Source organism: Megascapheus bottae, chromosome 11 (genome assembly GCF_031878675.1).
Source record: "Megascapheus bottae isolate mThoBot1 chromosome 11, mThoBot2.hap1, whole genome shotgun sequence".
Classification (NCBI taxonomy): Eukaryota; Metazoa; Chordata; class Mammalia; order Rodentia; family Geomyidae; genus Megascapheus; species Megascapheus bottae.
The window spans coordinates 7,924,964-7,937,678 of record NC_143519.1 but is presented as its reverse complement, the minus strand read 5'-3'; the positions used below and the strand labels follow the sequence as shown (position 1 = coordinate 7,937,678).

Here is a 12,715-nt window from a genome sequence, read left to right as displayed (position 1 = left end):
AGCATACATATGTATACATATGCAAATTATTTCTAAATTCTAAAAGAATATAGATTAACTCATTAAAACTGTTATTTTGGAGATACTGGGAGAAGACTGAAACAAGAAGTAGTCATCAAAACAGACATTGTTTGTTATAGTAGTTTAAAGAACAGATGACATGTTTGCTTGTGTAATCAAGATTTTTAACTCAAAAATATATAGATTTTATGGCTGTCATTCATTCCTCACTACTACCATCTTACAAGTCAAACAAATGAAATATCATATCTACAATCATAAAATCACCCCATGTTGTGTTGTGTTGAGTGTGGATTTTGTTTCATTTTCTTTTGGGAGACTGAGTCTTATGATATAGGACAGGTTGGCCTCCATCCTCCAGCTTCAGTATCTTGAGTGCTGAGGCTCTAGGTGTTTATTACCATGCCTGGCAAATGCCATTACATTTGTACATAGTAACTAGATTTCATGTCTTGGAGTGTGTTTTCTGTATATATATATATATATATATATATATATATATATATGTAGTATGTACAGGCATATGGAACATTAGGAGTCCACACAAACAGGATACCATGATTATTTTTCTCAGCATTGAAATCTACCTCGAATAAATCTACACATTATGCAATGTAAAACAAATTATATGGTTCAAGTTTGTAAATAATAGGGCAAAAATTATTTCCTCATATACAAACAAATGCTAGGCTGTAAGTACATAATTTTATTTATTAGCATTGGTGTAAAATCCTTTGCTTTAAGATATACTTCTATACCAACTCCCAAAGACACATTAAGAAACACTTTCAGCTCATGAATTTAGCATCTTTAAAAAGAGCATAAAAGAAATCATCCATTTAATATTTGGCATAAAGCCGTCTCTGAGGACCTATCTGTCAGCCAAAGGTTGGATCTGATGATTTCAATATTTCATTTCATGGCTAACATCTATCTCTTATACTTTATGCAGGGCCATTTATTTAAACTGCTAAAAGAATGTTATAAATAATTTAATTTAAAACTCTATGTGTACATTTTAAAGTAAAACAATGATGCTATTTTATCCTGTAATTAGAATTTTTAAATTCTAGGAATACAATTCAAGAAGTAATCATGATAGCCTACATTATTAATAGTTCTCATCATCACGAAACTTGTGATCTTATTTCATATATGCTTATGTAACATACAAATGTACTATTCATTGCATCAATGCATCAAAAAGTCAAACTTACAATTAATTTGAAGTAGTAGGCAGTGACAAAAAATAATGAAATTGCCAAGTCTCTTGGCAGATGATGAGGCTGACAGAATCCCCAAGCACAGATCTTTGCCATTTTCTTCGCTAGATTAAATGGCCCTGCCTTGTCAAAACTTGCCAGGCAAATTAGAAATGTAGAGTGCCATCATCTGTTGACATTATCAATACAATCTCAGTCTCCAGTGTGAGCAACACAGTGCAACTTTGCACACTCAGAAGAAATACAATATGTCTTAGATTTTCCCCCTCATAAACATCTATTATTTTATTCAATTTTATTTTATTTGTACTGACAGGGACTTCAACTCAGGGTGTGAGTGCTCTCGCTGAGCTTTTGCACCCAAAACTAGCACTCTACCACTTGTGCCACAGCTCTCCTGTCAGCTTTTTGGTGGTTAACGGGAGATAAGAGTCTCAGGGACTTTGTTACTTAGGCTGGCTTTGAACTGCTATTTTCAGAGTACCTCCGTACTGCCGGTGCCCAGCTAAATTTAATTTTAAGATCAACTTTCCTCAGTGAATGATGAAGTCAATGATGTTTTAAAAATTACCCAGTACAAAAAATGTGACATAATGTCTCCTAATTGACTCTGATTTTCTACCTACATTTCTCATCACCATTAACTGAAAGATGGATTCGAATTTATAACCTAGAAAACTGAGCATTTCTACTGGAACCCAAAAAAGAAGTCAAATAGGTATCTTGAGTTTCTCAGGGGAACTACAAATGGGAAGCAGTCCTATATTCTACACGTAGATGAAGTATCAAGCACTCTGTGTCCTCAAATGCTGGTGCTATGGACAGCTGAGCATCTGCACTTTTTTTTTTTGTCAGTCCTGGGCTTGAGCTCAGGGCCTGAGCACTGTCCTTGGACTTTCTCAAGGCTAGAACTCTACCACTTGAGCCTCAGCACCACTTCCAGCTTTTTCTATATATGTGGTACCAAGGACTCGAACCCGGGTCTTCATGCATGCTAGGCAAGCACTTTAACCACTAGGCCAAATTCCCAGCCAGGATCTGCACTTCTTTAGCTATGCTAGCTTCCCAAATGCCTAACTTGTTTGCAGCGTGGTGAAGTAAATGCCGAGGCTCTTCTATGTTACAGAAGCACATGTCTGTATTGAATAAACATTTTGCCCCAGCCGACCAAGGAAGCAGAAACTGAACCAGTTCGTGTCATATGATATCAACATTCAAGAAATATGCACTATCAATAACATTCTATTTAACTGTAGTGGAAAGGTCAAAATTTTACTATTGAAGAGAAAATGACTTATGTGCTCTATAATTCTACTATTTCTGAAGGTTGTAATTTTAAGTAAATTGAATACCTATCTTAACTGATGGATAGTGGAGTTAATGATAAATACAGAACTGATGCTACTGTGAAACAGTTCTTCAACTCTAAGAATTAAAGTAAATATAACTAGTATTAACAAGAAGTACTTCAGGGGCCTGGAATTTGGCCTAGTGGTAGAGTGCTTGCCTAGCATATATCAAGACCCGGGTTCAATTCCTCAGTACCATATACATAGAAAAGAAGCGAGAAGTGGTGCTGAGGCTCAAATGGTAGAGCTCTAGCCTTGAGAAAGTCTAAGGACAGTGCTCAGGGCCTGAGCTCAAGCCCAGGACTGGCAAAAAAAAAGGAACTTCAGTGGGCTTCATTTGTGAAAAAACAACAAAGGCAAACTGAAGCTTAATGCTAGAATTTAAAATATTTATCCGGTTATGCAATATATAGGTTTAAAATTGATTTCTCCCCCAACAACTATCACCATTGTTGCTTTTTGACACGTGTTCTTGTGTTTCACATTGACCTCCTGAAGGACTAATTTTTGGGCAGGTTACTTCATGGAGGCATGGGTTACCAGGAAGACTCCATCACTTTATGCTAACAAAAATAGAGCACTTTTGCATAGGAAGGGCAGAGTGTGCGTCAACTAGCCAATGGGTTGGTTGAATGAACTATTCTCCTGAACAATGGGGATCTGTAGGTGGTAACACTCGGAAGGGTTGCCTGAATACCAAGGTATTCTACTGGAGCAACAGTTCTTTGCCTGGCATACCACCACCACTTTACACATTTTCATTTCCTCCCTGCGTATGATGGGAAATGGTTACTGCACTCACAACTCATTAATCTTGTTTGCGATAGAGGAATTTTCAATTCTGGGTCTTGAACCTGCTTAGCAAGTGTTCTACCACTTTCTAGAACCATGTCCCAGTCCTTTTGGCTTTAGTTTGTTCTTCAGATAAGGTGTTGTGCTTATATCTAGGCAAAACTCAAATCAAGGTCCTCCCAACTCTTGTCTTCCAAGTACAGTCATGCCCCACCATGCCTGGCTCCCTGTGCACTGAGTCTAGACCATTAAGTGCAAGTGCTAGGTGCTGCCCGTTGATTTTGTGCATCTGCTGCCAAGATTTTCCCCCAGGTTCTCTTCTCAGTGATCTAGAGCATTCTAAACCCCTCTGTAAAGGTGTCAGCCTCGTTTGTTACACGTTTACTCCTTTCCTTTGTTGCGTGTCCAGATTGTGCTAGCTGGTCTCAGAGGTGATTTTTCTTCTGAGGCTTTACAGTATATCTTTGACAGATGCAAGGTAATTAGCCACTCCAGGTGTCTTCCCTTAGGTTAAAAATGCAGTGTGGCCAGGACACAAGATGGTAAGAATACGTTAAAAGGTGCCATCCATTATTTTGACCCAACTTCTGTGACTTCTGGCCTCATTTAAGGAAACTTCATGAAAGTCAGCTTACCAAACAACCACAAAAATTAATTCAAGGTATTTTGCTTAAACAAACAAAGGTAGCAGCTGGGTTTTGGAAATTTAGTCGAGACTTAAGAATTTATTCAAACTCTTTAGATGTCTAAGATAAATATGTTATTATTTATCAGTTTAGACTTTACTTCACATAGTGTATTGCAAGTATTTTTTTTTTGTGGGTCATGGGACTTGAACTCAGACTGGACGCTGTGCCTGGGCTCCAGCTCAAGGCTACCGCCCTACCCTTGAGCCAAACTCCACTTCCCGTTTAGTAGAGGTTAATTGGAGATAAGAGTCTCAGGTCCTTTTGTGCCCAGGCTGGCATTGAACCTTCATCCTCAGATCTCAGCTTCCTGAGTAGCTATTGCAAGAATTTTTAAGAGTTATGTTATATGATCGTGAGTTTTTTGCTAAGAGGTCATATAATATTGTAGAAAAAAATGCTATTTTCCTACTTTCTATTTGAATGATCCTCTAATTGTTTGCACTATAATTCCTTTACTCATTACTTAGTAATTTTGTACCATGGGAAAACAATAATTATAATCATAGTTAAATTTGATTGAGAAATCTTGGGTTTCAATATGAGAATAGGCTAACTTAACTGTCCAGTTAGCATGTACCATGCATGAAGTTTTTCCTTTTTTACAAAATAGAGAGGCTAAGGCACATGTCCATGATAATCCTGGTAAGATACTGACTGTGTCCCCAAACTGTACTTTCCGCTAATGTTGAGAAGCTTAGAAACTCCTGGCTGTGGCTTTACCCTGGAGACAAGACACTGCAATCCCAGCTTCTTATCCCTGCCCCCAGGAGCTGCTGGCCCTTGCTACAACCACAGCTCCCTTCCCTGAGAAGGGAGCCAGTACAGCTCACTCTGGAAGAGTGTGCTACAGGGCCAGGACTCACACATGCTCTGTGCCTGAAAAGCTCCTCCTGTTCACTTTCCATGTGATGTCAAGAATTTCCCACCCCACTCATTTGAAACTAGTGAATCTATACTAACAAAGACACATGATTCATTTATGATATACAGAACAGTAAGGATTGCCTGGGAAAATGTACTAGCTTTAGGTTTTGTTAATTCTGGATTCAAGCTTTTATTTCATGTTATGTTTTCTTTGCCAACACACTTATTAGGTGGAGGGTGAACATATTTGAACACTTGTTACTATTAATATGAAAAGAATTAAGCACCTTAAATTGTAATCTATCCGAATCGTTTTCAGTGCTCAACAATTACCCTTGCTACTGGAGGCTGGTGGCTCATGTCTGTGATCCTAGCTACTCAGAAGACAGATCTGAGAATCATACTCCATGACAGCTCAGGGAAGAAGCTCGGAAAGGACCTCCAGGATATGAAAACAAGAGCCAGATAACATGTGATTGCTGTTCTTAAAGTACTGTGTAATTTCTCATTCTTTTGTTGTCCCTTGGTTATTCTCATATTGTTACGGTACCTTACCTTGTTATCTGGTATATTGTATATATGTTTATTTGAAATAGGATAAGGAAGGGGGGAAAACAAAATGAGGGAAGGGAGGAAATGGGGACAAAAACATGAGAAGGGGTATCAGCGTTTGTGAAGTAATGCACCTTCTATCTGGCGAATATAACTCTAACCCTTCTATTAATTACAATAAAAACGTGACAAAAAATCTATGAGCAAATCTATCAGCAAACCCTGAGCAGGTATCAGTGCAGGTGGGATGCCTCTGAAACGGAACCCCAGTGAAGATAAACTCACAGCCAAATGTTAAGACCTACACAAGAAAATGGACTACCTCAAGGGAAATTTCAAAATCTCAGAACAACGGGGAAAATATTCTAGAAAAAGTGTGACTAAAGTGCTCAAATGAGCTAAAGATGAGAAAGGAAACTATATCTGTTCTGTATTAGTACACCTTCTAAAATGTGGATCTGTTTAGCAAAGTACTATTATATTAAATAGTAACAAGCACTTAAGTGTTTTTTATAAGGGAAAGATTGAAAGCACCCTTCTTCATGCCAGGCCATTTCTAAAAAAGAAGGAGGAACAGGGGGGAAAAGGAAGGAATAACAAATGACACAATTCCTGGTGCTTTCCTGTATAATAATCACATAGCGCTTCTGTCCTAACTTTATATGCTATAAGCATATAAAATATAACTACAAATGCTATTTTCTTAGAAACCACTATATACTGCTTAAAATATTATTCTCCATGTGTTGTAAGAAAAAACACCATCACTTTTTGCCCTCAGAAATCTACTTTTTAAATCTCTTTTCACTGTCTAGTGATGAAAACTCCCTCCAGCAGTTGTCTTTTTTTTAATCTATTTAATAGTTACTCCAGAGCAGCTACCCCTCACCAGACAGAGGTTATCTCTCTTAATCACATTTACAGCCTCTACCTATAAAGCAGCCATCTTCCTAACATTCTGAATAATACCAGAATCTAATAAAACTCAGACTTCAGGCCTTTAAAAACAAACTTTTACTTTAGGCTGCAATACATCCCAGACATACGATAAAATCATGGTGTTTGCTGCAGGGTTTTATCAGTTTGACTCACAATTTTTCTTGCAAGTCTCATGACCTTATTCTCTATTCGACAAGAGTAAATAAAAAGACAGACTATCCTTGCCTCATGATAGAGTAATTTCTTCAGAAGACAGATATTAGACTTAAAAAACAAACATATGCTCACACCCTTCGGATTGAATCCTATTACTCTCATTGTCTCTTCCACGTGTTTTTTTTTCATAAAAATCAATACATAATTTCAACAGCAGCACTAAACATGAAGATAAATGCAAACACACCCTTGGCGCTTTCTCTGAAAGCAATATGAATCTCAGTTACATGTTTTACAAATTAGTCCTGAATATGTTTTTTATGCAACTGCAATAAAACATGTACACTTTGTAAAAAGTCCGTTTCTATTTGCTTTCTCATCTGATATTTCTAGTAAGCAGCTTGCAATATAGTTTAACTAAATCTAAATCTAAAACATCAATTGGCAGCAGCATCATCAAAGGTCAATTTATATTTTATTATTATTTGAATCAAATTAATTGTCTTTCTTCATATTTCATCTCCATATTTAATATCAGAGGCAGCAAAAATAAATTAGAATAAAGAATACAAATACACAGGGAAGAATTTTAAAGCCTCTATTGTATCAGAAGAGAGACATTACACCTGCTTCATTGTGGCATACTATGGGGTCATTCCCTGGATACAACACCACCATTGATGAGAGAAGCTACAGATTCTTTGCATCAATGTTTAATAAAACTGATTTATGGCTTATGCAGGATGAGAATCTATAGCTTACTGGAAGCATTAGCAGGCAAGAGACAAAAATGCCCTAAAGTAAATCATGGCTGAAATGTGCTGTATTCCTTTTGGAAAATACAGTGTGTTCAAATTTCAACCCCTGTCAGCCTTCTTCCAGAGTGATTTGGAGCAAACCCAAAAATCTGGTACTGTCCACATTTTCTTACAGGACCCAGTTAATTTTGATGTCAAACAAACTTTTCAAATGTTACAAGTCATCATTTTCAATTTTTATAAGCATCCAAAATTCACATTTCAACTTCTATGCAGCTAATAATCTGTAGCTTGGCAACTAATATTTTAGAAGAACATAGGCAAGGAAAGCTTTGTGATTAATAAAGAAGAGTAATAAAGTATATGATATTTATGTAAGGCTTAAATAAATATTAATTCATAATAAATTAGTATATATTTTCAAAGCAATTTTGGATTAAATGGCTAATTTGTGATGATTTAGGAAGCAAAATTAAATATTTACATCTCAAAATAGAGAAAATAAGTATACAAGAGAAATGAATGCATGCAGGTGTAAATTATATATAGTAAACCACTAAGCGAGATCTAATTGTAAATTAGGGCATTCTGAAAAGGTTTTAACTAATATATGCTTTCAGTCTTGTATGCATTGCAGTTGTTTAACTTATTCTGGATGTTTTTAAATTGGACTTCTTTAGGCTCCCATTTCTAAAGATGATTAACAAAAAAATGCCTCTTGTCAATTTCCTTCCTGATGACTTTCCAGGACCTTACCATTAAATTATCTTTCATTGGTTATTTGATCAAAACTGAACATGCTTTGTGTTTTATTAAACTATAAAAGTAGTGGAGAGTTGAGACCACTTCCTTAGGCATTTTGTAGTCATCTCCTGCAGAAGTCTTACTTTCTTCTGAAAGGTCATGACAAGGATATTTTAATGGTATTTTTCTGATTTACATGACAGAGTTGGTATTACTTATTTTCCTTTTTAATAGCACATCTGCTTAGAAGGTGGTCAATTTCTGCCAAAGGTGAGAGTAGTGCTGGCAGTTTTTTGCAAAACTAAAAGCTGAACTAGTCAGAAAATTATCTTGAATTTTTCTTCATTAAGAGCCATTGCAGTACATTGAGCTCCATAGAGACAGCGCAGGGGCAAGTGAGAGCCGGACGGGCACCGAGCGACTCTGTGCCTCGCGGAGGAAAAACTAAACATGGGCAAAGGAGATCCTAAGAAGCCTAGAGGCAAAATGTCATCATATGCATTCTTTGTGCAAACTTGCCGGGAGGAGCACAAGAAGAAGCACCCGGATGCTTCAGTCAACTTTTCAGAGTTTTCTAAGAAGTGCTCAGAGAGGTGGAAGACTATGTCTGCTAAAGAGAAAGGGAAATTTGAAGACATGGCCAAGGCGGACAAGGCTCGTTATGAAAGAGAAATGAAAACCTACATCCCTCCTAAAGGGGAAACAAAAAAGAAGTTCAAGGATCCCAATGCACCCAAGAGGCCTCCTTCGGCCTTCTTCTTGTTCTGTTCTGAATATCGCCCTAAAATCAAAGGGGAACATCCTGCCTGTCTATTGGTGATGTTGCAAAAAAACTGGGAGAGATGTGGAACAACACTGCTGCAGATGACAAGCAGCCTTATGAGAAGAAGGCTGCTAAGCTGAAGGAAAAATACGAAAAGGATATTGCTGCCTACCGAGCTAAAGGAAAGCCTGATGTAGCAAAAAAGGGTGTTGTGAAGGCTGAAAAGAGCAAGAAAAAGAAGGAAGAGGAGGAAGAGGAGGAAGATGAAGAGGATGAGGATGAAGATGAAGAGGATGATGATGAATAAGTTGGTTCTAGCGCAGTTTTTTTTCTTGTCTATAAAGCATTTAACCCCCCTGTACACAACTCACTCCTTTTAAAGAAAAAAAATTGAAATGTAAGGCTGTGTAAGATTTGTTTTTAAACTGTACAGTGTCTTTTTTTGTATAGTTAACACACTACCGAATGTGTCTTTAGATAGCCCTGTCCTGGTGGTCTTTTCAATAGCCACTAACCTTGCCTGGTACAGTATGGGGGTTGTAAATTGGCATGGAAATTTAAAGCAGGTTCTTGTTGGTGCACAGCACAAATTAGTTATATATGGGGACAGTAGTTTTTTCATCTTCAGTTGTCTGACGCAGCTTATACGAAATAATTGTTGTTCTGTTAACTGAATACCACTCTGTAATTGCAAAAAAAAAAGTTGCAGCTATTTTGTTGACATTCTGAATGCTTCTAAGTAAATACAATTTTTTTATTAAAAAAATTAATTGGGACCACTGTTGGTAAAGATAGCAAGTTAAAGAGATCATGCAAATGAATCATGAGAGGGACGCTGGTGCTGTCTCTAAACTTTTCCACTGGGCAACAACTACTGCTCACCACGCTCAACCATGGAATCTGAAAGTGTTATAACAGACTTTATGATCTTCGAATGTTCCCCTTTCAATAACAATTACAATTAAAATAACAACTAAAATTGATGTTTATATTATATTCCAATAAAGTCTACAGCTTTATTAATTTTGCTCTTACTACAAATTAGTACTAGTGACCAGGTTAACTAAACCATTCATTGGCTGAATGCCTTCAAAAATATTTACATAAATTATAGAAGCTGTCCCTTAAAAATATTTAAGAGTTTGATCCATTGTCCTCCTAAGGAACTTATGAGTACCATATCATTATACCCTAAAGTTGACTATTAATGAGAAATCCCAAGTACCAATACGACCCCTAAAATTTGCTTGATCATGTTTTGACCTGGATGCCCAATGAATATTTTATTTAGTTTTCAGGTCCAGCAATTTTATTAGCACATGCCTCAGTGTTGACTGATCTGTGTTTTATTGTTGAGACACATATACTCTGTTCTTTTTCCTGTAATTATTTTTTTGCCAGTCCTGGAGCTTGAACTCAGGGCCCGGGCACTGTCCTTCAGCTTTTTCCAGGCTAGTGATCTACCACTTGAGCCACAGAACCACCTCTGGCTTTTTTGGTGTATGTGGTACTGAGGAATAATACCCAGGGCCTTCTTTATGCTAGGCAAGCATGCACCATTAGTCCATACTACCTGCCCTCCTGTAAATTTTTTAATGAGGTATATATCTCAATCTTTGTTCACTTTTAAATGTACCTCGAGTTCATTTTTATAGAAATGACTAGTATAAATGTTTATCTGTTTTTTTGAAACAGGATAGGGAAGCAGGGTAAACAAGATGAGGGATGGGGGTGGGGGAGAAACGGGGACCAAGACATGAGAAAGGGTATCAATGTTTGTGAAGTAATGCACCTTCTATCTGGTGAATATAATGTAACCCTTCTATTAATCACAATAAAATATATGGAAAAAATTTTGAAAAGAAGTGACTATGATTCTTTTATTGGTATTTGTCTTCAAAATCAAGTATCTGCCCCATTTTATTAGGAGAGTAGTGCAGTAAGGTGTGGTGGACTGTGACTGTATTTCTCCAAAGTTCCTGTGATACAATCCCAAATGCCGGTATTGTGGTATTTGGAGGAAGGCCCTTCAGAAGGTGAGTGAAGGTAAGTCCTAAGTCAGTGATATGGGGAATCAAGCAGAAGAGGCCAGAGAGCTCTCACTTCCCCCCACATGAATACACAGCAAAAAGCAAGTCCCTGCCAGATACAAAATAAGTCAGTGTATCGGTGATGGATTTGTCCAGCTTCAATGTCTGAGAAGAACACCTTTCTGTTCTCAGATGCTACTCCATCTCTGGTTTTATAGCATTGTGAATGCACTGAGACAGACAGAGGTAAAACTTGGTGCAAGACAGACGCACATGTTGTTGCAGTCCAGTGGCTTACAACTCCACATGCACACTGCAATTTCATGCAGAGTTTTTGTAAGGCACCTGTGCCTTTAAGTACTCTAGGATTTTTATTTAATCATCCTATGAATGTCACATGTGCCCTAGTGTTTATCTCACTTCTATTCACAGTGCCAAGATAAGGAAGAAACCAAAATGTCCACTGGCAAATAAGTGGATCAAGAAACATGTGCCCATATATGATAAAACAACCTTCAGGCATAACAATGAAAAAAGAAATTAAGTCATGGGTCACAGTGCTAGTGGAGCTAGATGTTATATTAAAGTCAGATAGTTGCAAAAACCAAATTTACACCTTTAGTGTAGAAGCTATAAAACACTGCCTTTCTACAAGCTGAGAATAAAGGAGTGGTTCATAGAGACTGCAGAAGTTGGGGAGGGAGAGAGAGAATGTGGTTAGCAGGTAAAATGTAATTCAATAGGAAGACTAACCCCTAAGGTCCTATGAGGTAAGTATGGGTGACAGCAAGTAATCATATAGTACAAAATTATGAGTAGAAGCTGAATGCTGGTGGCTCATGGCTCAGGAGGCTGACATCTGAGCATCACCACTCCAAGCTAGCACATGCAGGAAAGTCTGTAAAACTCTTATCTCTAATTGCCCCAAATAAGCTGGAAGTGGAGCTGTCCATCAAGTGGCAGAGCACTAGTCTTGGGGCTAAAGCTCAGTGACACTGCTGAGGCACTGAGTTCAAGCCCCAGGAGTGGCAAATAGATAAAATCAATAGTGACTACATTTCATAAATGAATCAGAATTTAATGTTTTAGTCGGTAACTTGGTTAGTAATAAGAAGGAATGTGTTCCACTTTAATTATCATTACTCACATATACAAGTATACAGTCCAAATTCATATGTACAGAGAGGCGACATCACTTTAAAATTGAACCGAATACATAAAAATGTATTCATAGACATCTAATAGAAGTTTCTCTTTGCCTAATTTTGGAGTAAACATTGATGTTTGTTTCCATAAAACCTTTGAAACTGATCTCCCAAAACATAGCAGTTTGTGTATCTACAGAGATGCATCATAGTAGGAAAAAGCTATCCATTTTAATGTCAACTGTAATGACCAGTTAAATAGTTTTTGATTATAGGACTAAGTCAACAACATTTCAATAGCAAACAGTGATGATGAATTCAATTGTCATTTGAGACAAAGAAGCACATAGACTAATTTAGCTTATGTTGAAAGAAAGGTTACGAGGAATACAGAAAATTGCCAACAAAAGCAGATGAAATAGGAAAAAGAACAAGAAAACAACTCAATTCTCCATTTGTGCTCCATATCCTAATACAAACATGATTGGTTGTTATTGGATTCAGAGGGGCCCCAACGACTAGTAAATATTTATGGAGGGCTCCCTGTGTGGCAGACATTGTGGGAAGCCCTGGAGACATGTAACTATACCTCCTGTTTTCAAGTATCTTAAATCCTCTAGAGATAAATACAAATCAACAGTCTAATCTCAGCAAGCCAATCACCTGATGGAAGCCTACTGTTTCCAGGGA

General features: G+C 37.3%; 2 protein-coding genes across 4 annotated transcripts in view; one reads left to right on the top strand and one right to left on the bottom strand.

The window, feature by feature from the left end:
- Positions 1 to 12,715, bottom strand: part of Nalcn (sodium leak channel, non-selective) — a 198,647-nt gene that overhangs the window by 161,368 nt on the left and 24,564 nt on the right. The gene's annotated exons all lie outside the window — the stretch shown is intronic.
- Positions 8,444 to 9,481, top strand: LOC150056715 (high mobility group protein B1-like). Its single transcript, XM_090341913.1, is given in 2 exon segments — positions 8,444 to 8,889; positions 8,892 to 9,481. Coding segments are annotated over 2 exon segments (618 nt in total). The 5' UTR covers positions 8,444 to 8,537; the 3' UTR covers positions 9,158 to 9,481.